Here is a 24,574-nt window from a genome sequence, read left to right on the forward strand (position 1 = left end):
AACATGGACACACATGGAAAGTACTTGCAAACCTACTGCATTTCATTTATTCTGTACATTATTGTTGTCTTTCTTGGTCAATAGGTTTTTACACTGATACGGTTCTTGTTTGTTTCCTTCTGAAGGATGCCGCATTGCAAAGCTTTGGGTAAACGAGAAGTGCGTTCACTGGGACCGTTCAGACATGTTCCCCTGGGTGCCTAGTCGAGCCTCCAGGGCAAGGCTCACGCTGCGCAGGGCGCTTTGATACTGCGGATACTCCTGCTGGATCTGGTGGACGATGGTGCTGACGGTGTGTATGCGGCTCTCTTGTTTCTGATGCTCAGCCTCCAGCGATCGTGGAGTGCGGCAAACAGGGTTGTATTTCCCTTCCTTTACGGCCTGTAGGTGCTTCAGACGGGTCTGATAGGATACAATCTGCGAAAGATTCTAACCCAGAAAACAAGCAAAAATGTACAGGGAGTGAGTGAACAGTGTCACCTAGGTTCATTGCTCTTATTGGGCTAACCTCTATATCACATTGACCCCTATACAACTGCGTTAGGGTCTTAAAAGTGACATATATGGGTAAATTACTATACACCCTGGAGCTGAGAAAGCAGCCCATAACTGCTAAATTACAAGCTGCTTCCTCAAAAGAAGCCACATTTATTTTAAAGGTTATTTTAGAATCTGCACATGCTATCAGGAGACAGATTTACCTGGCGTTTTTTCTCTTGAAGCTGCTCGATTTCTAGTTCGATGGAGCCGGCGTCCTGCTTTAGGGTGGTGATGTTGTGCTGCTTATCCGCGATTGCCGCACTGAGTGATTTCTGAGAGTCCTGGAGGTCGTTGAAAGTGCTGGTAGATTCTTCAATGTTCTGCTCAATACAAAACATGTAAGTCGCCTCAAACAAGTGATTTCACTTAAAAAAAACATTGGTTTACTTTCTGGTCAGCTCCTGCTGCCTATTAGTCTGTGTCTTGTAACACTGCAGGTCTACTGTGCATGCATTCTCGTTCTTCTAGCGCCAAACATGCTTACATGCCCTCAAGACAAAGGTGGTAGAGTCACGGCAATAGAGTGTTTCGCCAAAAGGACTAAAGAGGACTTTAATTGAATGGAATAGTTATGTACAAAATGATTGTTCCTTTATATCGACGTATGCATACCATCAATCAACACTAGGGGGCAGCAAAGTAATTATGGGGAATTTTAAATGGCAGTCTTGCTCTCTTCAGTATTTCCTGCTGATCGGATGATTACCCCGTACCTTATGAGTCTCTTTAATCGCCTTCTTCAGGTCCTGTAGTTTACTGCGGAACTCACTGGCTATAAGGTTCTTTTTGTCCTTCTCGTTTACGCTGCGCCCACGGGTTAGAATGGTCTCTCTCCGAGTTACCACAGCTTCCATATCACGGATCATCTTTTCTTGCTGTTTCATCAGCTGTGTGTGCCGGACCTGTACAAGTACACATAAAGAGCAGTGGATGTATTAAACATCAAAGCAGGGTTAGTAGAGATTACTAATTCTAAAGAGTGATAAGCTAAATACAAGATTTCCGTAAGCAAGAAGTAAAATGTAAAATAAAGTTAGGATGACGCCCTATTAGTTTATGGAGTGATACAAACATCGGTCCTTATATATACCTGCATTCGATGGATCTCTGCCTTCATGGCTCGGATCTCTCCTTGTCCAGCCTCAGAGTCCACTGCGTTTCGCATCTCCTTAGCGAGTTGAATCTTCTTTTCCCACAACATGATCTGATGCCTGGAGACGACAAACTGGTCTAAGCAGATCTGCCACTACTGGTCAATATCTGAATTGTTCCCGGCTCATAAAAACTTCAGAACTAACTGTAAAGGTGTCTGTTGATGATGCTTTATAATCTGATATTAATGTATAATACGGAAAGGCATGAGGCGCTTGAGACACTTACTCCGTTTCCACCAGGCTATGCAACATTCTCTCCTTCTCCTCTTGGAGGTATCTCAGATTCTCCTGCATCTCTACGGACTCTTTCTCTGCAGCCTAGAATGCAGAAATCACACAGTCATTGCCCTGCGTGGTACTTTCACATGGCAAGCTCAGTGCCTGGGTTTTACCTTACCCGAAGTGAACTCATGAACTCGCTCTCCATCAGCTGGTTGAGTTGCTGCAGTTGCTCCTTGGAGCTGCTGTTCTTGCTGATGAGCGTGTTCAACCGAAGCATGTCATTTCTTAGGTTCTTCATGTGGTGCTCGATGTCCTTCTGTTCATTTTTCTCCTGCTCAATCTCATCTGAAAGTAAAAAACAATTTGATTGGATGAATCTGGGTCTTTTTTAAGATTCAAAGACCAAAAACCAGGGAATATATGGATGAGGTTTTCTTGATGTAACTATGCAAGGTGGTCATTTAACAGCACTTACTCTCAGTGCGAATTTTCTTCTGCTGGAGAATGGTCAGCTCTTTCTTTAGCATCTCTACAGAGGCGTCCTGTTCTTCTCTCTGCTGGGTCAGTCTCACCATCTCTGTTTGCAGACGCAGCCAGTACTGCTGGATGGACGCTATGTCTGCACTGCATTCCTCTATTTGCTTGGTCAGAGCTGAGATCTGGATCTCCAAAGGCCCCAGTTCCTTGCCCTAAACAAAACCCCAAAAATCTCGGTGTCACAAAGCAGTGACGGCCAAATTCTTTGTGTGGCAAGGGCACTGATCTTTAACGTATGCTGTGGGATTAATCGTTCTTATAATATCACTTTAAAACATCTGCAGACATATTAGGCAAAATAAGACGCAACTTCTAGGACTAGAATCATTTTTGGCACTTTATAACTTAGATTTTTTAATAGACTATTGTCTGTTTTGCATTACTATTCCATTCGCTGTAATACAGAGTGGCCAAAATATATTCAAGGTCCCACATACCCCAATCTGTGCAACAGTAGACTCGATCTGTTTGCTGAATAGGTTGATGGTGGCCTGCTTTCTCTCGATTGCGATAGTGCGCTTGGCGATCTCGCTCTGGCTGCGCGAGATCAGATCGTTGGTGTTCTGGATGTTTTTCTCTAGCTCTGCCAGCGTCCTCTGTAGACTTTTGATCTGAGATGAGCTGTGATTAATCTCCAGCTGGACTTGAGCCGTGTCATTCTCAACTTTGGCAAATTCTATCTCCTGTTTGAGGCAAGAGCACACAAATTAAATGTAGTTGGTTATGTGTCCTCCCCCCAAAATCATTCCTGTATTTGTGGCGGTGTTTATTAATCGGTAAAATAAGAGCACATCAGACCTTCATAACGGGTAATAACCAAGGCTATCACAATTACTTATTGGAAACAGAAAATATACTGGTGTTATTCAAACAGATTCTGTTCCATCCATAAGACCCTCTCGGTGACAGAGAGTCAAGGTGACTACAAGCATGGGACCAAATCTCCATTTTCTCAACCCAGAACAAGCAAATGTCTAATGATTTCTTGCTTACCAGATCTAGTTTCCTCTTTTGCAACTTCTCAGTCAAGAGAGATGTATATTTGGTTGCTTTGTCCGATGTCATCTTCTCCTGCAGTTTCTCCATGATCTGATTTTCGAGGACCACCTTCACTTGGGATTCTTTCTCGATCTGTTTGCGGATGGTAGCCACCTCACTCAAACGTACGGTACGCTCCTTTAATAATACAAAAAGAGGACGACATGAAACAATGAGTTGGGGATGTACGATTGTCTTCAAATAAATTCTGTATATTTAATATTGATGTGTTAATAGTTATAGTTGTGAAATAACTCACTTAATCACTGGTTAGTCCAAGAACTGGGGATGCATAAATAGTGGTGGACTAAACAGTTTTGGAGGCTGACTAAAGGGATCTTATTCCAATATAGAATAAAAGGCAGTACTTTGACCTATAACAGCCAGATCATCATTGATTGCTGAAGGGTAAAGCATTGTATACTCCACTTTATATAAGGTGCTCTTGTGAAAAGCTCACCGCGGTGACTCTGCTTAGTGCTTGCTCCGTCTCTTGCAGAGTACGCATGTATGTGCTAAACTCCACGCGCAGCGCCTCCTGCTTGGCCTGACACTGAGCGATCAGCTTCTTGCTCATGGCTGAGTCTCTTTCGGTGCGGTTGAACATGAAGGTCAGCTGTTCGTTCCTGTCCTCTTCTTTTGTGATGGACTTCTTGTAGCTCTCGATCTCGGTGTCCATGGCGCGTAGCTCTTGCCGAGCCAAACTGGAAAAAGAAAGAGACTCAAATTTTTTTTTTTACATTTTCACATTTTGTTACAATTTAACCAAAAGTCCTTACACTGGATAAGAGAGGGGCTAAATAAACAATGGCGTACCGATGCCATGTCGACCCCACCAATATCTGTATCTCATACAAGAATTTTTTTCTGAAATCTCTAAAAACACCAAGCTGGAAGCACACAAACAGCAATGAGGATGCACATACCTAAGAGCCTCCTGGACAGCCGCGTAGGCCTCATCTCTTCTTGTCATCCCAATCAGGCTGCTGTTCCATTGCTGAAACAGCTGTTTTTTCTCCAACCCAATGGATTCAATCTCCATGCTGGCCTGCAATGACAGAAGACATGGTTGGAAGACCACAAAGGAACAAGTGCGTAGTGTGGGTGGAGAAAGTCTGGTGTTCACTGAACATTTGTACTCTCTGTCAGACAGATAGATAAATAGAAGTGTACGTTAACTACACCTACCTCTGCAACTACTCCCCGAGCAGCCTTAGTATCATCTCGTTGAGCGGAGAGTTGTGCATCGTACAATGCAATTTGCTCCCGTAGACGGTCAGCCTCCCTGGTCAGTCGATCTATGTACATATCCTATGGAAGAGGGAGAGAAAAGAGGTGGGTGGTGGACGTATAGGAAAGTTTGCAGAAAAAACACAGTAGTAGGGCTAAAAAGATGGAGTACCTGTTTCAGTTTCTCCACCTCGGCCTGCATCCTCTCTGCCTCCGCCTTTTGCACGGCACGTTTCATCACTGAGATATCCGAGTGCACGTCTTGATTCATGTTCTCCATGTAAAAAAGCCGCAGGGCCAGGTTCTCCACCTCTGTCTGCATGCTGGAAACTGGAGTGTCGAAAGAGACCATTTAATGCCACCCTATCCCCTGCCGAGCTTAGAGGAACCATTAAACGTACAGCATAATATTCCCATTCTGCCCTTGGCCTCCTTTTTTTTGAATGGCAGCTCATTGTGTATTTATATGAACCTTTTTAACTTTGTTTTCAAATAATTTTAATACAACATATACACATTTAAAAAAAAAAATAATTACAGAGTTATCTTTTAGGTTATTCGTTTAAGATTACTCTCTCCTTATATATATCCTACTTATATTTTAACCAACCAAACAGTGATAGTTAATCCAAGTTAGTTATACTGGGTATGACTGGCTTACATTGCATTAGAATAAGGGCAACTAGCATTTCAATTTGCTGCAGTACGTTCTGGCACTCACAGGGTTGAAAGAACATGGATTTTCCATATCTAGAGATGCGATATTTGATACCCAACATCACCCTGTAATGGATATTTCAGCAGGACGCTCTGCCCTTAAACATTTTGTGCTTGTAATCAAATCCCTGTTGAAGGCTTAATCACCTTTTTTGTTTTGCTAGAAAGGAACAGCATCATCCTGTGTTGCAAGGCATCAAACCCCCCTCCTTCCAATCAGTTTAAACCACAACCAAGGTTTTGGTTCCCTTGAAGGTATAGTAAGGGATTTAGGCTTGTCTGCTATTAGACGATTGTGCTGAGGTGTATTAAATGGTTGGTGTGGATTTTACAATATGAAAACCTAATCATTGTTTCTGATTTTCTGCCCCCATAGTTCTCCTGGAAGAGCTAAGGAGGGCTGATTAGAATGCGCACCACCAAAAATAGGGCATCACAAGAAACAGAGTCTGTTTATCCGACTAATTATGAGAAAGGGTGGCTGTGAGCAAACCTGGCTAGGTTGTTTAACACAGAGTGAGTATCAGGGGTATCCAAAATGATTCGCCATAATTTATATGAGGATTCTAGGTCAACTGAAGTTTTGATCGTACACACCATCCGTTTTTTTTTTACCAGCTTTGACGGTAGAGAAAGGTGCTATTAAGACCAGGCCTACCTTTTTTGCGCTCTTCTCCTGTCATCTGGTGGGTCTTCTTGTACAGATCCCTGATGGCTTCTAGCTCATCTTCTTTCTGCCGCCGGATCATGGAGACCTGGGCATGTTTGTCATGTTGCTTTTCCAGCCCCATCTGGAGACGGGCCAGCTCCTGCTGTATCCCATATAGGATCACACCAATATCATCTCGGTGGTTTTTGTTCTTCTTCAAGGATTCTTGCTGCAAAAGGTAACATTGAAGATGGAGTATTACAGACATCATACATGCCATCCTTCCAAGCATTTATGTCCTAATCTACGATTCCACATTATCATTTTATTTTATATATGTGCATGTTTGTACTCTTGAAAAGATGTGAATAAAACTCTACTGCCACACGAAATACATATGTTTTTTTATTGGAAATTCTGTATCTCCATGGAGATATGGAAATAGCCGAGCAGACACAAGCATGCTTGGGGAGGAACAGAGATGTCCCGTTTGACCTAAAATATCACTCTCCTGTACATACCATTTCTCGCAGCTCCAGATCCAGACTGCGTATCTGCTTAGTGAGGTATGTCTTGAGAGCCGTCTGGAATCTTGTCATCAGGGGCTGGAAAAATAAAAAAGAATGAAATCGGCATGAAGAAAAACAATAATAGTTAAATGATCTTAGTGACTGTAAGATGAAGAAAACCCAGGATTATTGAAGTTTTAGGTGTGGGTACTCATATGTTTCATAAACATCTGTTTAGTGGCAGTGCTTATATATAAAAAATAATACTATTTTTATTTTATTTTGTGGGCTTCATCCGAAAGTCTTCATAAATAGAAGAGCTAATTTTCTTACATGATTGGGATCTAGAACCACCAGCTCTGATGCGTCATCTTCTTCTTTCTCCTCGGCTGCTCCGTCTTCCTCGCGTAAACCTTGAGGAACATCATCTTCATCTTCGCTTTCTTCCAACTGCTGGCTAAACTGATGGAGACCAGAATATGTGGAGGAGGTGACCGCTCCGGTCTCACCTGAATCCAGAAAACATGCACATTTTTACAAGGGGTCGATAAAAAGGCAAGAGCGAGAGGTGGAGAACAACAGCAAGTCCTGGTTCTTCAGCTGCCGACCACCATAGGATCGCTAGCTCAAAGCACCTGGACGTTCATGGATTGCAGCCTTGGCAAGGTGGAAAAACGTTAGCAATATTTCATTATATCTTGCAGAGATATAATTAGGGGAGGATTATTTCTCTCTATATTTTGTATTTGGTTCTGTTTTTGTTTCTCTTTATCAGTTGTCTAACACTGGTCCTTTGTACAAACTGGCTCATGTCTGTGTCGCAGCGAAGATTTGGGCACAGGGAGTGATATTACCTATACCTGATTCTGCCAGCTGCTCCATGTACTGGGATAATGTGTATCTCTCAGTAAAAGCCACAGAGGAAGTTTGGAGGACACTCGGAGAGCTGGTGCTCATTGCCTCCATCGACTCAAGTCCTCTGGATGTTAAAGGCTCCTCTACGGCGGTCTGGGCTGACGTGCCAACCTCCTCGGCCTATTAAGAAGAAATATAGAAAAAGGATTTGCGTTAGGTGCTCATGGACAACCCGCACCAGATGACTGGCAAATGACGGAAGCAGAGGAGGGACAAAAGGCAAACTACAACCCTAAATCTTTTGTCCAAGTTGATAGTTGGAACAACTTACTTCATCTCTCTCTGTCCCCCGTGGCGAGACCGTGGCTGGGGGAGTAGCCTGTCCGTCATCTTCTCTTACGGTTTCCCATCCCCTTTGCAACAATGTTTCCTAAAAAGCCAAACAAGTGAAAATCTAATGTTACGTTGGAACATAATGATGGGCAAATTAAATGAAAGTAGCACACTAAAAAGGATTTACATACCATGCTAACAATATTACAAGCAAATGTATAGATCAAGGAATTTTTGTATTAGCAACACCTTTTAATATCGCATCAACAAATTATGCAGTGCTGTACAACAAATACAAGCAAAGAGAATAAGAAGGTGGATAGCATCTTGTTTATGGCGATATCATCACAGCGGACATATTTTTGTTTTGATCTATACCTTTGCTTCCAATTCTGGTATTGCAGTATAGCAGTTATTTGTAACACTCCTCGCCCAAGCTGTAAATAATATGTAGATGACAGGATCCCTGCTATGGGACCCCCTATTTTAGCTTGGAAAGGGAGGATGGGTATCTTCCCAGAATCAACCATGTTATAGGAGACAAAAGTATATTTGTTTTACAGGAGAATAACTGAGAATAAATGGAAGATGAGATCCAAGAGGAAGCTGTGGAATATGATCGTCATCATCATCAGGATAGAACTGGGACCTGTACCCTTATGTATGAGAATTTAAAGGACCATGTGTGTTTAGTTACTTGAGAATCTATTAAGGACACATAAGGATTTTTTTTTTTTTTTGCCAAAAGATAAAACTGCAAATTAAAATACGCAAACATGGCTTCACTTACCTCCTTATCAGATGTCTGGAAGTCCTCTTGTTCTGCTTCGGACCTAGGGCTAAATATATTTCATACAATTAACTGAGTATCCAGAGTTACTGTGACATTTGGTGGTTGGCTTTATTATATACTTTTATACTACAATCTGTGCTTAACGTTATGTACTGTTTTCTTAAATATTTGCATTAAACCTGTTGTCCATATACACTATATAGACAAAAGTATTGGGACGCCTGATCATTACACCAACAGGGACGTTAATGGCGTTGCATCCTAAATACATTACAGGCTTCCCATGTATGTTTATGCTTATTTCATTCAATATTTCTGAGTTATGAAAAGGAGATGCTGGCGCAAAGTGTGAAAGATCTTATCACCATAGCAACCACTGGAATCTTCCCACGGATTGGACACTTTTTTTGCAGCATTTATGTAATACCCATTGTAATTTAAACTTGCCGGTGCCAACTTTAAGTAGATTGCACATAAAAAAATGTGATCTATTCTTCTAATAACCCATAGTTAAGCCTTTTGTTTTATAAGTATTTTTTGTTTATTTATAAACACTAGTAATTATTAGTAATTGTTTTCAAATACGTCAGCCTTATTCTATAAATATCTTTAAAGGATGTTATATACTGTAATTTACATTCATTTATAATAAAATGAGGGAATACTCACCTCCCGGTTGCAGACATCTTTCCGTTGCTGAGCAACACTGTCAACTTCCGGGAGAGCGACCGCACAGTCTTTGGAGCGTACCAACTCAAGAACGTAGAAGGGGGGTGAACCAGCACGCTACAGAAAAATAAACAAAGCGTTCTAGAGAGAAACAAGACGCGCTGTGTTGAATAATAGAGTGCTGGTAGACAGGGTGTGATGGGGTTAACTACTTATGTTAATACAGAGAACTTGATGTATGGAGAGTGCTCCCAGCGACCCCCCCAAAGCATATGGTTTTGTCCCTAGGGAACCCTTTAAATTCATCGTCGGTTACTATACCTAGATTAAGGTAAATAGACGGGAGAGCCGTAGGTGACCGCCGTGCTCATGCGCGGGGCATCCCAGCAATGGAAGCACGACTGCAATAAATGTCATTTTATTTAAAGTGTGCGTGTACAGGGACCTTTGCTTTAAGCCCACCGGGTGTCAGATGCTTGTTTTGATTCGCGAGACCCCATTGATGAGTTAACGGGGTACCCTGGGTGTGTGAGACGTAAGATGTGCCTCGGAATGCTCGCTGCTGTTTATTGTTACATGCGGGGAGTTGGCAGCAATCTGTCTGTAATCAGATCAGGGTTGTGTAGCCGGCTCGCTGTTTGCTGTGTGTTTGGCTGGCAGTGAAGGAGTTACCCGGATCCGCCCCGCCTGCTCAGCTCCTTCTGCACACGCTTGGTTCAGGCCGGACGGGACAGAGAGCCCGGGAGGAGCTGCAGGGGACGGGGGCACCGGAGGGACCGGCAGGTAGGGGACCACTCAGGCCAGGGCAACGCGGGGGGCAATGGGCATCGCTGATGGGGGACTGTGGCTGTGCAGATCACGGGGGTAACACTATACATTACCCTATACATAGGCTTCCCATGATGTGACAGCACTATACATTACCCTATACATAGGCTTCCCATAATGTGACAGCACTATCCATTACCCTATACATACAGACTTCCCATGATGTGACAGCACTATACATTACCCTATACATACAGACTTCCCATGATGTGACAGCACTATACATTACCCTATACATACAGACTTCCCATGATGTGACAGCACTATACATTACCCTATACATAGGCTTCCCATAATGTGACGGCACTATACATTACCCTATACATACAGACTTCCCATGATGTGACAGCACTATACATTACCCTATACATACAGACTTCCCATGATGTGACAGCACTATACATTACCCTATACATAGGCTTCTGATACTGTCACACTGAGCCTCACTGTACACATAAAGGGGGTAGGACCCTATATTACCCTATAGAGGCTTCACATAATTTGACACTGATCTAATTTTGCACACAATAAAGTCCCTGGCTATAAATGTATACATTACCTTATAGACTCCTCATCCTAATGTAATACAGATCCTATTTGTGCAGGACCATATGTGCAGCACTATACATTACGCTATAAGCTTTGTCAATTACCATATGCACAGGCTGGTCACACTATATATATATATATATATATATATATATATAATTAGGACAAGGTAAACATCTACACGTTCTAGTGATCCCCATATAACACTTTCATTTATAAACTACAATAACATCGCTCTTTATCTGCTGCTCCGCTGGGATCCTCACGGGGTTAACAGGAAAAAAATAATCAAATTAAGAAAGAAAAAATATTCTAAAAAGATAAATAGTTTTTTTTTACTTCTTAGATCTGCTCGACGCAGATGACTAAACTATCTGCTTCTAATAAAGATAAATAACATGAGTATCCTACGTACTTTATTCCATTAAATAGAAATCATTGCTTAGCAGACATGTGCCAACCGCTATTTCGCATTCAAATCATTAACGCCCCCTATAGATCTATAGCTTAGGGGCTCTGCGCTTATGTTGTTCCAGCGCCTCTAAACTTGTATTACTGCAATATTTTTTGGTATATTGTCCTCTCCCACTATACAGTATATAATGTCTTTACTGTGGGTAGTAGATTAGTGGAACAGCCTCCCAGCAGAAGTGGTAGAGGCTAATACAGTGAGGGGATTTAAACACGCATGGGATAGGCAAATGGCTCCCGAATCTGAGACCGAGGACCTGAGGTTTGCAGGCAGACCCCCGCATCTGTTCTGGATATGTTTCTCTGGATTGGAGTAGGACGCTACTGGAAAAGAGCCAGAGGAATCCAACCATGTGACGGCCGCATGGGAAGGAAACCAGAGCTCCGGCTGCGGAGAGATCCCTTTCACGATAGCACTCTACATGTGACCTCTGCCTGGAGCAGGATCAGGGTATACACCTGCATTACGCAGCGCCATTCGGGAGCAGGCAGCCCCCCCCCGCCTCCCAACACCTTCACAGGGGGGGCGATCGTGCAGCTCCCGTTACTCTCAGCCAATTTCAGGGCATTGTTTAACCAAGCACGAGAGGGAGGTCATAATCTAAAACTAGAGGGTCGGAGGCTTAGATGGAATGAAAGGATGTTTTACTTTACTGAAAGGGTAGTAGATAAGTGGAGCAGCCTCCTGGCAGAAGCGGTAGAGGCTAATACAGTAAATTAGAGTAGACGGGGGGCCAAATGGGGCCGATCTGCGTTTAAATGCCGTAACCCCTAATCTTTATCTTAAAAGCAGGGGGGGGAGGGGACCACTTTTAAAATATTGGTGTATATATTGATCACATTAACCATAAAGTCAATACCAGATAGGTCCTGGCGAGCCGGTTATAAATATTTAACGGCGTCTTTCCAAAGATTTTAACTCTGCGATGGCCGGCGCATCCACTCAGCAAGTCCCTAGTGACCCTTAGAATGTGATTTCGGTTTTAACAGATGTTAAGGCATTAACCATCTAATTGCCAGAGTGACCCGCAACGCATTGACCTGCCTCCTCCGAAGGCACGATTACCCGGCGGGCGGCTCGTTGGAATAATGCAGCCAGACCAGAATTTTTGGTTTGGTTTAAAAACAAACAACAAAAAAAAAAGTTTCCGAGCAGATTCCTGAAATAGCGTGCAAGTAAATATAGAGTTAAAAAGTAACTTAGATACTCAAGATCCTTCCAGAGCAGAGGGTTGTAGCTGTTCTCTGTATGGACCAATAAGGGAGCACCAAAAAAAATTCCAGGGGCAGTTTGCCACTGAAGAAGCGCATCTCCCCATGTCACCTGACACTCTTGTAGGATATGGAAGAGATGGAAACGCCTGATCTTCTGGCCTTCAGATTGAGGAGGCAACAAGTCTGAGATGTTTTGGGGTCCCTGAGAGATGGCAGAGGTTGGCTGGCTTTTTGGTTGCCCTCGTTCAGCGTGGGGTTAAGAAGATCCAGCCCTCTTCCTGGTCTTTCGGCCAAGGTGGGACAGAAGAGGTTGTGAATCCTCATGGGGTGGAATGCAGCCGTAGAAGAGGGAGACTGAGGACCCGGTGGCCCGTTGAGTGCTGACGAAGCCTCATGATCGCCTCCACCTTCTTCACCGTTGACAGAAATGCTGGATATCCCAGGATTCTGGATAAGTCATTGGTGATATATGGTCTTCGATGGTGACTGAGATCATGTGTTGGCCAGAAGTACATATGGCTGGCATGTCATTAGTTGTTAAGGGGTTAAAATAGCTAAATGTTACCCCCCTGCCCAAAGGTAAACAGGATTGTTACAGTAACACGTTACACATACATTCTGAACATACATTTAGAGGTCACGCATACCATAGTGTAGCATACACCACAAGGGTTGTAATTGGGAAATTGGGGCGGCGAGATACTCGACATCGACGTACATCCGCGTGAAATGGGTCTGACCCGAATAACAAAAAGCTGATTGTTTCGGCCAAAACATATATTTAAATGTCAATTAACCCCTTTAAGGACAATGGGTTGTCCTTAAACCCATTAAAAACAATGCATTGTGAGCTTGTACATGTACGGGCTTTGTCGTGAAGGGGTTAATGATGTAATAATATTTAATAATAATAATTCTTATTTATGGCTCTCGGAAAGCCCTCTGACATATACAGCAGACGTAGAATATGATTATCAGGAATAACCAGACTATGGTCTTTACTTTGTTTCCAAATTTTTGTTATTTATATTTTTTGTAGCTTTTGTACCGGTTTCTATGGTTGCAATAGTCCCTTTAAAACTTTGTATATATATATATATATATATATATATATATATATATATATATATATTATACATATATATTATATTAATAGCTAGTGGTTCGTTTGTTGACTTTGGGATCTATTCACTAAAGGGAGAGTGTGCAGGAGAAATGTGCATCAGCTCCTTGACTTAATTATACGTCATGAAACTCCAACCCCAGTGAAGGAAGAGCTTGGCTGGCCCCGTATAATGTATAGTATAATGTATAGTATAATGTATAGTTAAAGTATAGTAAAGTTGATTTTTCTTCCCAAAGTCTCCTTATACATTGAGTTATACATTATACAGGGCCGGCTCAGACGTTCATGCGTTGGGATATGACATCATATGTTGGGACGTGACATCATAAGGTGTACAGCACCTTTTAACGTAGTCTATGGAGGCTGTGCCAACTTCCATAGAGTAACTTGGCCAGTTGGACGGGTGGAAGACCTCCCTTGTAACCGGCCCATTGAGCGTTGGCACATCGGAGGTATCACCCGAGAGTTGGCGTAGATCAGAATACATCTCTGCTCGAGTTCTTTTGGCTTTTTTAACATGTTTTATTACAGGCATTGTGTTGAGGAGAGAGGACGCGGTCGTCCTGTGCCCAAAGTGCCCCTAGCATGATTGATGTTTCCAGGAACATCCCAAAACAAAGGCTTTTTGAGGGCTTTGACTAAGCCAATTCCTTCTTTTTTGTTTTGTGCTTAGTCAGGAGAACGAGGGCCGAGGGGCCGCGTCCTGAATTCCCGGGAACGCTGATTTTACTGGAGATCGGCCGGAGAAGGAGTCAGGAAGCAAAGAAAAGACGTCGAGTTCTACAAGGAAACCGCTGTTTCCTTCACCGCATTATGGCGTTCGGCTTTTATGGTGATTTCTCCACCAAGTTATCAGTTTAGGGCAGGAAATGAATCTCGCTGGCTGTGTGATTAGCAAAAATATGTTGGGTTTTTTTATAAATTTTGCCTGAAAAAATGTAACTTTTTTTTCACAAGCAAAAACCGTAACTTTTTTTTTGTATTGCATTTTTATTGCACAGTTTAATTCACACATATTCACATTATTGGGGCTTTTAGGGCTGTAGAACCCTGTGATCCCCTCATACCCAACAAACATTCTGAGCTCCTACAAAAGAGAGGCATCAGGGGAGGAAAGAGGGGCATCTGGAGAGGAAGGAGGGGCTGTTCTTATTTAAACCAGGGCACTTCGGAGGTATGGACCCGGCATGATTATCCCTTTGATGTATAGCCAACTCCTTAAAAGACAGCTTTACAGAAACCACTGTTATTCCCACGTAGAGAAATCCCAGTAGCACCAGTTTGGACTAAATGTTTACAAACGCCTCTGAGCCCGGGACAATGTTTGAGAAGTGGGAAGGGAATGAAAGGAGTATTTGTGGCAAGTTGCCTGATGTGACAACCACAACCTGCATAAGGGCAAATAGACCGTGCACCATTTTTGCACCTGTTCACGCTTTTTCGTGTCTGATGCTTTATTCACTAAACCGGCAGATGATTTGGGGTGAGAGGAAACATTTTAACTTGCGACTTTCCTAAATACATTTTGAAGGGGCCAAAAGGGCCAAGAGTCTCCAGCGAATGGCTTGAAAATTCATCTATGCTTTATGCAGGGCCAGCTCAGAAGCTCCCCAATGGTCTCCAACTCATACATCAAGGCAGTATTTGTTGCAGAAATCTGAGATTTCGTGTTGGATTTGGTGAGATCATTTTGTGGGTTGTAGTAGTAATATATAGAAGACATCAGAGAACATGACACCAATGTTAAATCAAACACGGGGTCTTCAGGAGTTACTGCTCCTCCGGTAAACTCAACCCAAGGAAAGGTGTTGGTAGGGCCATGTGTTTGACCACCTTACTAAGCAGCCAAAGATAAGGTTTGGGCGAAGTCTTCATTCATCCAGTAAGTTACGAAGGATGGTGTTTGCTAAAGAGACAGACTGTATGCCCATCTCAAGAAGCACGCATGGTTTACACTCTGGTTTTGGCCTCCTGCCTGGAATGTCTTATCGTACAGAACCTTGGTTTGTATCACGCGTCACAGGCCAATTCTTGAAATTCAAGCTACTGTGACATCCTTTATGTCTCCACTTTCCCGTAAAAACTATTCTTAAGTAGTGTTGTTTTCTGTATCGTGTATCCTGTAATGTTATATGTTTTTAGCTGCCGTATATTTACCAGGTCTTGTTCCTGAATGAAGCGGTGGAAGCACTAATTAGCCTTGATGCTTTGAATACTGACTATTGGCCTACAAAGTTTAGAGCTTTAGAGATTGAGAGATCTTTGAGGGCCCCAAAAGCTTCTGCGACCGGCCCGTGAGAAGTATCACCTTTACATTACTCCATGTGATTATATACAGTTTCCTTGATCTACAGAGAGGACCTCTTTAGAAGGGTTTGCGGAACCTGTGGCCATTGTGTATCCTCTTAAGCTATCAACAGCTGGAGGCCACCTTGTTATTCAAGCTCCGAAATAGAACCAAGAGCTTACACGTGACGGCTACAGAGTCAATAATGAAATGTGAGTCTTGGCGTGGTGCGCCTCTCTGAATTTCACTTGTTCCTGGAATACCGCCAGGACCTCTTTGCTTATCCTGTCAGGGTAGATTGCCCAGTGCTTTGCAGTTTGAGGTTATCTCGCCCTGTACACCAGAAGAATGAACCGCGAGTCTCCAAAGAAGGTCTCCATGAGGCTGCTTGTGGCAATAGGTTGTCCTTACGGCGTATTGGCCTTGTGTCTGTACCTGCACGCGATGTTCCTAGAACACATACATTTTATGGCTTTTATGAGCGTGTCCAAAACCACATTGGATGCAGAGATATCTGGTTCCACTTATCTTTTCTTTTACCGCAGGTGATTTGAAGTTTGGCAGATGATGGAACTGGTGCCATGTCTTTGGGTCGGCTCTTGCGTCGTGCGTCCTCCAAGGCCTCCGACCTCCTGACGCTCGGCTCTGGAGGAGGAACATCCTCAGTGCTGGACGGAGAGATCATATTCTCTAAGAACAATGTGTGTGTGCACCCCCCGGAACTGCTGCAAGATGTGGGGTCTCATCACCCAGGTGAAATTATCTAAATCTTTCTGCCTCTCCGTTTGGTTCATTGTGGTTTTCTGCCTCCATCAGTGGTGCTTCATTCCATGCCTTGATTGTCACAAACAGACAAGGACTTGGACACAAGCACGATTAACCTGGGGCATCCAAAAACTCTCGCCTGTTAATGATCCTTGAGTTTTGGAGTCTGACACTTGGGGTCTTTTTTTGTGAACTACTGTCTATGGCAATTCAGCCTCCAACTAGCTACGGTGATCACATCCGCCATTTTTTTCCTGGGCACAGACGCGTTTCACATATTGCTGTAAAGTGCTGCCCCCTGTGGGATGTATAACAAATACCTGATTCTCTCCTGAGAGTTTATACATTACACATTCTGCAGGGAGGGGCAGCTTTTTACGTGGATATCAGCGACTTGGGAAAATTATATGCACCCCAGAAAAAAAAATTGCGGATGTGGTGACCCTAGGTACAGGAAAAAAAAATGTATTTTATAGGAGAAATTGAGATTTGTTGTGTTTCTCAAAAAACAATGACTTCGAAACGACAAGGAAGGAAACATGAGTAGAAATATCTACAGAGATTAAATAAATAAATGGGAACGTCCCCCGTGTTAAATTGTTTGTGATGATATTCTTTCAGGTTACATGTGTGTGTACATGGAAAAAGATGAGTTTTTGGGAACCACCTTGATCCTCGCTTGGGTTCCTAACTCTCGTATCCAGCGTCAGGATGAAGAGGCGCTCCGTTACATCACACCAGAAAGTTCTCCGGTCCGCCGGGCGCCACGCAAAAGAAACAGACACCCTCCGGGAGCCGCTGCCTCCACGCAAAACAAGGCAGTGGTGGGTCTCAAAGAAAGCGCCGCAGAGACCACCACAGCCAGGGACGCAGACTCTCAAGCAGAGAAGAACCTATCTGAGGGTTCTACAGAAGAAGTCACGGAACAGGTGGAGGAGGAGAGGTCTCTGGACCTCTCTTCTGATGAAGTGAGCAAGGACAGTACTTTGGACTCTGATTCTGATGCCTTCTCCTCGCCCTTCTGCCTCTCCCCCATTAGCGAGGCTCTGGGAGAGAGCAGCGGCTCGGTATTTTTGGAAAGCGAGAACCGGTAAGGATTGTAGAGCCATGAAAATGGAACAGCTACTGGTCCAATACATCTCGCGACTTCTTTAAATTTATGCCTATATACCTAGAAATTAGGGTTTAAAGTGTGAATATTATCAGATTTGATATTTCTAAAGTAGCACTTACTGTATTAATAATACCTGCCACTGGGGGGAGCTATTGTTCATGCATTCTTCCCCATTCTTGACCAACAGAAGTTGCAGCTATTATTTTTTTCCGGTATTTCCGTGTTATAGTCGGTATTTCTAAAGGAAACATTTATGAGATCAGAAAAGTCGCATTTTACCTAAAATCAAATGCCAGACACTAATAGGCCTTTATGTTTCATTTGGCCAGGGACGACGCCGACAGTCACGAGACCAGTTTTACCCCGTCCAGCCTGAATGCCAACTCCCAGTTCAGGGACGTGAACGGCCAGGGAGGAACCGCGAGGTGGGAAGAGCAGCAGAAGCTCTTGGCTCTGGAGCAGACATGCGGAGTTTTCCGCGTGGACCTGGGTCAGATGCGCTCACTGCGTTTCTTCTTCAGGTTGGTGGTTAAGGGGACAAAACGCGATCACTTAGTCATGCCAGATATTTTGGCATGGCTTTGTTATAAGCCAGGTTAGACAGTCCTCTTGTATATGGCGGAGCTGTTCCTCCCAATGTAGACTCATTTGCTGACGTCTCTCTGTGTCTGGCAGCGACGACGCCTGCACCAGTGGGCAATTGGTGATCGCCAGCAGGGAGAGTCAATACAAAGTCTTCCATTTCCACCATGGCGGTCTGGGGAAGCTGTCAGAGGTGTTCCAGCAATGGAAGTACTGCCGAGAGACTCACCTGAAGGAACAGGTGAGAAAGAAGGACTTCTCGGTCAGAGATGGGGAGTCGGAGAAATCTGTCTCAGGATAAACTCGAGGCTTTCGAGGGGGAAAATACACCTTCAAAGCGAAAGGAGACCATCTCAAGGATAATGGGGACAATACGGGACATCATATTTCCAGGTGTTCTGGGGTTTTATAATGAAAAGGGGCAAGAGGGAGCAACATAACATGATGTCACACATGGACCTTCCCCAAACTCAATAAAAAGTGAGGGTAGATTCATCTGCTCCAGACTGTGTGACCCTGAGAATCTGCCCTATCACCCTGAGACTGGGGCAAAAACCCTGAGACTCAAGGGCAAACCCTGAGTGTTCCCGGGGATGCCCATTAACCCTTTAGAACGACTCCCCTCCCTGAGAAATAGTCGGACCCCCCGGAGGAGGTTGTAGGCCAAGAAGGGAAGCAGGTATTTAATGGTAATGAATAGCTGAATCCCGAGGCCTGCGTCTCATTTATTTTTGAAGCCTGCTCCCACGCTGCGACATTTGATGGCCTCCCGCAGGGCTCGCTGAGAATGGCAGCGTTCTGCGTCTGCACCTCAGATGGGGGGGTGATGATGACAATTAATTACCCGCCTGCAGCACACAGACCCTGGTGGCAGCCCGTACCCCGTCCTTTTAACACGGACCATTGGCCACGCGTAACCCGGTGAGATGAAATCCTTCATGCGCCGGCCTAGGGGCAGGGAACGACTTCTAGGCATCGCAGAGAATTCCTCTGCCAGCAGAAAGCAAAAGGGTTAATTAACTGTAATTAATAGGAATGATGTCCCTTCTCCTTGCGGGGGGCTTGGCTGTGCAGACAAGTCAAGTAACGTTATTCCCACCAGGGAACATATATATTGTGCATTAGATATTATGGCTGAGTATCACTATGAGATGCCCCGGGGCTTCCGACGGGAACTAATTAGCGTAATTAATGATCTCACGGGGAGCAGGTGCATTGGCATCAATCACAGGACCACGTGGCTGGGCTAACGGGGCTCGGGGGTTAAAGGGGAACCAAATTCCTCTATCATTACTACCGATTGCTTTGTCAGGGTAATTGTCTTGGAGCTGTTTAGTTCAGTCTGGAGGCAGCCTGTGGCAGTACCAGCATTATCTATTCAATTCCCACCCTTACAAAGATTGTCTGAACCAATCAACAACAATCAGCAACTTAACAATAGAGAGAGTGGAGAAAATGTAAATAAATGTATAAATGTATTGGGGGGAGAGGGTCAATTTGTGTTTATCCCAATGTATAAATGGGGTGTTATTGCCGCTCTCCTCCCTTCCTCTCAGGTGACAGAGGAGAAGACCTGTCTCCATTTCTCCATCCGAAGACCCAATCTTCCCTCTTGTGAATCCCACCCAGAGGAAGGCATGTACCGACGTCTGGATGTCGCCAGCTGGCTCCAGCATTTCAACGAGTCTGGACAGGTGGAGGAAGAATACAAGTTACGCAAAGTAAGACTGCCTACATTGTGGGGTGAAGGTGCCCATGAACTTGAGTTCTTTGAGGCTGGGGCAAACTAGGCTCAACTCAACTCGGTTCCAGATTCCTGTTGGCTGTGGCGATTGATCACCTCACAGCCAATAGTAGCTGTCAGCTGAGTTCTAGATCATTTTAAAGATGTGGAACTGGATCATACCTGGTTATATTAAATCTATAAGTATGGATTCTTGCAGTGGTGGGGAAACATTGTAGGCATGTGAATCAAAATCCAGATACATTTATTTAACTATTGATATTCCTTACTTACGGAAGTGCTTGTGGCTCTGCGACCTGTGCTACATTTTTTGTAATTGTGCTATCTTTTTTTTAAATCAACTGCCCAGGCCATATTCTTTGGAGGGATCGAGCCATCCCTGAGGGGCGAGGTCTGGCCGTTTCTCTTGGGATATTACAACTGGGAGACCGCCTCCGAGGAGCGCGAAGCCCTTCGGGTTCAAAGGAGGGACGAATATTCTCAAATTCAGATGAAGAGGTACGTTGATGTATATCTGCAAATGAAAATCGTCAAGTAACAGTAATCTGTAAAAATAATGATCCGGGTTATGTGCTTGTAAATATTCTGCACCCGCTGATGGTACCAGGGTAGGTTTCATATACTCCATCACAGTTTATTTGGTCTGGAATCACCTTGAAGGTCATGGAGACCAGTCTGTTCTACAGATCCATGTTCTTTATGACAATAGACCAAAATGTAGTTGGTGACTTAGCATCTTTCTTTGCCTCACAGCTTTGGTTCATTTTGGAACATTACATTTTTAGATTCCAAAAACATTGACCTATTAATTATCTTCTTCTCCCTCCACCTCGTTAGGGTTTCCATGAGTCCCGATTCCCAGAAGAACTTCTGGAGGAATGTCCAGTTTACTGTCGATAAAGATGTGGTGAGGACGGATCGTAGCAACCAATTCTTCAGAGGAGAGGACAACCCCAATGTGGAGGCCATGAGGTGATGATAGAATACTTCCAATGCTTATGAGGCTGGAGGTTATATCTGGTGTCCATGGTAGATAATTCGGGAGAGCTGGACACACACACTTAATTTTCATCAATGCTGTAAAGCATATGCTTTGTGGTTGAGATATAAATTCCTTTTTACTAGCAAGGTCCATACTTCCAACTCTAAACCCAAAGTCAATAGACTTTTAATCACCAATCCCTTTGTTTTACCAACCACCCTTAACTCAGATACCCTGGCGGGTCCAAAGTAAATACTCTACCCTAAGTGAATCTTTGGTGTTTCTTCTTGGCTTTTTTCCATGGTTTCTGTTCCAAAAGTGCATTTTCCGTAGTTCCTTTGGCTCCCTGAATTTCTTGGGGTGCTTTCTCCCTGGATCAATTTATATTCTCACTCTGTTTCTATAGATAAAGCAGAACACAACACGTCCTAGGCTTTAAGTCATAAAGTAGTATGTTGTTGTTTCATGTATGTTCAAGTATCTACAAGGTCTATATTTTCCATGGAATTGCGCTCTTCCTGCAGTATTTTTATAATTATTATTTTTGAGCTAGGGGGTTGATTAATGATTTACTCCCACTTCAAGATTAAGGGATTATAGTTTTAAATTATTTATAGGCTGGGGGATGGGACATACATCTGTGTCACCTTGCAAGAGAGAAGACTCAAAGATTCCACAGTCATTCATATGGAGAAAAATAAAAATCAATATTTCTTTGTATCGACATGAAATGTATTTCTATAATGTTTATAACTCTGTTGTAGATGATAAACTAAATTTTGCCAACCTTTCCTCAAAAATCTTTTTTTTCACTCATTTTATTTCTCCTCGCCTATGATATTCCAATGCGTCTTCTATGAACGTCTCCCAATGATGCCGTCTTAAATTCTGCTCAGCATCTGATTCTTGTGCTTTGTTCTCGTTCCAGGAGGATCTTGCTGAATTATGCTGTGTACAGCCCCGGAGTGGGGTATTCCCAAGGAATGTCTGACTTGGTGGCCCCGTTGCTCGCTGAGGTCCTGGATGAGTCAGACACGTTCTGGTGTTTTGTCGGCCTGATGCAGAATACAATCTTTATCAGTTCCCCTTGTGATGAGGACATGGAGAAGCAACTGGTGGGTGGCCATTGGATCCCCCAGGCAGATAAAGTCTTTCAGGAAGGTTTCGGAGTAGACGTGTGTCATGGAATGCATTTCAGCAGCACCTATCATGCATACCATGACATTCGTAAGAGCAGCAGCGTTTTACTTTTCTTAAGTATGGTTCCATTTTGTGAATGGAACAAATGTGAGTTGTACTAACAAACAGAATACAATACTCCAATAGCCCTGAAGGAGTTATGCTCTTCTAATAGGATGTCCATACGTGAAGTATCCTTGTGATTTAGCTCCCACAGCATTAAACGTTAACCCATATCATTGGACTCCTTTCTTAGCTGTACCTCCGAGAACTACTTCGCCTCATGTACCCCCGGTTCTACCAGCACCTGCTGTCTCTGGGAGAGGACGGACTCCAAATGCTGTTCTGCCATCGCTGGATCCTACTCTGCTTCAAAAGAGAATTTTCGGATTCAGAGGCCCTGAGGATGTGGGAGGCTTGCTGGGCTCACTATCAGGTACTGAACCAGCTCTTCACAACATGTTGTCTTCAGGTATTCCTACGTCAGAATTGGGACTTCTTATTATGAATTGGTATAATTACCCCACCTCTCGCCGTCTTTTATTTACCGTGGTGGCTCCACGAGTCTTAGGGGCTTCTAGAATGGGAATTTGTTGCTGATGTGCGCCTAAAACATGGAAAACTGTGAATGTTGGACTTAAAATGGTGCATGACGAGGTCTTGATGTCATACCATAGTATGGAAATGATCCAAAAGCATTTTGTCTGTTGTCTAAGGTCGGGCCCATTAAGTATGACAGCAATGAAAAGGTAAGAAGAAATATGATGGTTCACAGAGGAAATGGAAAATGTTTGGGGCGTGGGGCTGTTGAATGCCACCACATTCCATGTATTGGTGACAGCTGTGACAATGAGTAAGACATTTGGTAATGCTTAGTGGTATTTAACAGTTTTTTGTGGTTTCCTGATGCCTCCTGTGTCTCCTCCAGACGGATTATTTCCACCTCTTTCTCTGCGTTGCTATCATGGTTCTGTACGGAGATGATGTTATCGAGCAACAGCTGCCAACCGACCAGATGTTGTTGCATTTCAGTAACCTGGCCATGCATATGAATGGGGAGCTGGTTCTCCGAAAGGTGAGTTGTTACGAAGCCGTTAGCAAGGTTGTCTGGTTGTTTTGCCATCCTCATATCCTGCAGAGTGTTTCCCATTAAAAAAAAAACTCTTTATGATGTAAGAAGGGGGTAAAAGGATATAGTGCCCAAAGGCACTCTGTCACCTAACCAGGGCTTGTTACCTTGGGTCTGAGAGAATGAAAAAGACCTTTAATGCAAACTTAGCACATTATCCCCATGTGAATTATTTCCATGCTTTTCACAACATCCTCCTTCATCCTTTTTAACAGCCACCCTCTTCATTCCCTGGATCTTTCCACCCTTAGCTACTGCCACCTTGTCTGACTTCTTTTCAGCTCCATCCGTTCTGTTGATTTCAGTCCTCTTTTGGTGTGCTTGGAACCTTCGATGTAACCTCCTTTGTCCTGTTACAGGCTCGGAGTTTGCTCTACCAGTACCGGCTCTTACCCAAAATCCCTTGCAGTCTTCACGACCTTTGCAAGCTGTGCGGTTCGGGCATGTGGGACAGTGGCTACATTCCTACCGTGGAGTGCACAGGCCAGCACTCCGAGTCGGAAAGCTGCCCCTATGGAGGCACCGTGGAGGAAACGTCACCAAAAACTCCCAAAGACAGCAAGCGAGGACCTAAACCACTTGATGTATTCACCTTCAGGAAGTAGGGACCTTTAGTGGCTCAGTAGGGATCTTTAGAAGCTATTGCGGGCAAAGCTACGGAACCTTGAGAAGTTTGGGTCGTATCATCAGATGAGAATGAGACTGCCGTGGGAAAACTTAGTATTGGTTTCAACCAAAGCATCTAAGAAGCCAACCTTCTTATGCACCACATTAAAAGTGGTGTTCTCTTTTTTGGGGGGGGGGTTCTTTGGCATTAGGATTTCCACTGATCCTTACCAGACATGGCCAAGGTGGACTAGCTGGTGATGAAGCTGTCTTTGCTCTCTAGTTGGGAGATCTTGGCTGTAACACCCGGTTTCCTTTCCTCCCTATATAACCCCACGGAATATCGGTTACCTATTTTTAAGTGTACAGAGGCTCCCAGATGTTATGTGCGATAGGCCTGTTTCCGGTTTAATGGAAGGCACCCAGGGGACCCCTACTGCCAGCTGTTTCATACCAAAAATGTGAACTTTCCAAATAAAACTGGTATTAAAGAACCGATCTAACATTGTGTACACTGGACTGTGTACTACGCCCTTTTGCCGTGTAGGGGTTAAATCAATATGTTTTTTAATCTTCACTTGGACCATTTGAGAAAGACTTTGGAACCTGGCCACCGAGCCATTACCAGCGAAGCACAATCTCACCCTCGATCCACCCTCCTCCTCCAGCTTGAGAAGAATTATGTAACGTTACCTTATTCTACCTTTCAGGCAGGGCTTTCGCCGAGACGTTTCTAGTAAAACCTTTTTGC

General features: G+C 43.9%; 2 protein-coding genes across 3 annotated transcripts; one reads left to right on the forward strand and one right to left on the reverse strand.

Moving 5' to 3' along the window:
- Nucleotides 1-21: 21 nt before the first annotated feature.
- CCDC40 (coiled-coil domain containing 40) lies at nucleotides 22-9,296 on the reverse strand. The gene is made up of 20 exons (XM_053452845.1): nucleotides 9,247-9,296; nucleotides 8,575-8,623; nucleotides 7,783-7,881; nucleotides 7,457-7,631; nucleotides 6,930-7,105; nucleotides 6,609-6,692; nucleotides 6,097-6,316; nucleotides 4,894-5,051; nucleotides 4,680-4,802; nucleotides 4,418-4,539; nucleotides 3,952-4,195; nucleotides 3,447-3,629; nucleotides 2,891-3,136; nucleotides 2,392-2,605; nucleotides 2,092-2,261; nucleotides 1,921-2,012; nucleotides 1,631-1,751; nucleotides 1,254-1,442; nucleotides 702-860; nucleotides 22-429 (listed from the first exon to the last, which is right to left on the reverse strand). The coding sequence occupies exons 1-20, from the start codon at nucleotides 9,261-9,263 to the stop codon at nucleotides 166-168; spliced, it is 3,105 nt and encodes a 1,034-aa protein (XP_053308820.1). The 5' UTR covers nucleotides 9,264-9,296; the 3' UTR covers nucleotides 22-165.
- Nucleotides 9,297-9,929: 633 nt separating this feature from the next.
- Nucleotides 9,930-23,884, forward strand: TBC1D16 (TBC1 domain family member 16). 2 transcript variants are annotated; one of them, XM_053452848.1, is made up of 13 exons: nucleotides 9,949-10,029; nucleotides 15,790-15,934; nucleotides 16,268-16,475; nucleotides 17,109-17,577; nucleotides 17,931-18,122; nucleotides 18,277-18,424; nucleotides 19,740-19,904; nucleotides 20,277-20,425; nucleotides 20,765-20,899; nucleotides 21,838-22,024; nucleotides 22,345-22,524; nucleotides 23,017-23,163; nucleotides 23,577-23,884. In XM_053452848.1, exons 3-13 carry the CDS (start codon nucleotides 16,304-16,306, stop codon nucleotides 23,820-23,822), a joined length of 2,190 nt encoding a protein of 729 aa, XP_053308823.1. In that variant the 5' UTR covers nucleotides 9,949-10,029; nucleotides 15,790-15,934; nucleotides 16,268-16,303; the 3' UTR covers nucleotides 23,823-23,884. The 2 variants fall into 2 exon arrangements, with proteins under 2 accessions (XP_053308824.1, XP_053308823.1); XM_053452849.1 differs by lacking the exon at nucleotides 15,790-15,934 and having other exon boundaries at nucleotides 9,930-10,029.
- The last annotated feature ends 690 nt before the right edge of the window (nucleotides 23,885-24,574 follow it).

The sequence above is a fragment of the Spea bombifrons genome, chromosome 13, assembly GCF_027358695.1.
Source record: "Spea bombifrons isolate aSpeBom1 chromosome 13, aSpeBom1.2.pri, whole genome shotgun sequence".
Lineage (NCBI taxonomy): Eukaryota > Metazoa > Chordata > Amphibia > Anura > Pelobatidae > Spea > Spea bombifrons.

What these genes read in the sequence shown, in the direction of transcription:
- TBC1D16 (XM_053452849.1), top strand. Translation starts at nt 16,304, where the DNA reads ATGTCTTTGGGTCGGCTCTTGCGTCGTGCGTCCTCCAAGGCCTCCGAC. An exon ending in TGTGGGGTCTCATCACCCAG is followed by an intron (nt 16,476 to 17,108) that starts GTGAAATTATCT and finishes ATATTCTTTCAG; the next exon opens with GTTACATGTGTGTGTACATG. An exon ending in TCACTGCGTTTCTTCTTCAG is followed by an intron (nt 18,123 to 18,276) that starts GTTGGTGGTTAA and finishes TGTGTCTGGCAG; the next exon opens with CGACGACGCCTGCACCAGTG.
- CCDC40 (XM_053452845.1), bottom strand. An exon ending in CTCGGGGAGTAGTTGCAGAG is followed by an intron (nt 4,540 to 4,679) that starts GTAGGTGTAGTT and finishes CTGTCATTGCAG; the next exon opens with GCCAGCATGGAGATTGAATC. An exon ending in TTCAAGAGAAAAAACGCCAG is followed by an intron (nt 430 to 701) that starts GTAAATCTGTCT and finishes TTTCTGGGTTAG; the next exon opens with AATCTTTCGCAGATTGTATC.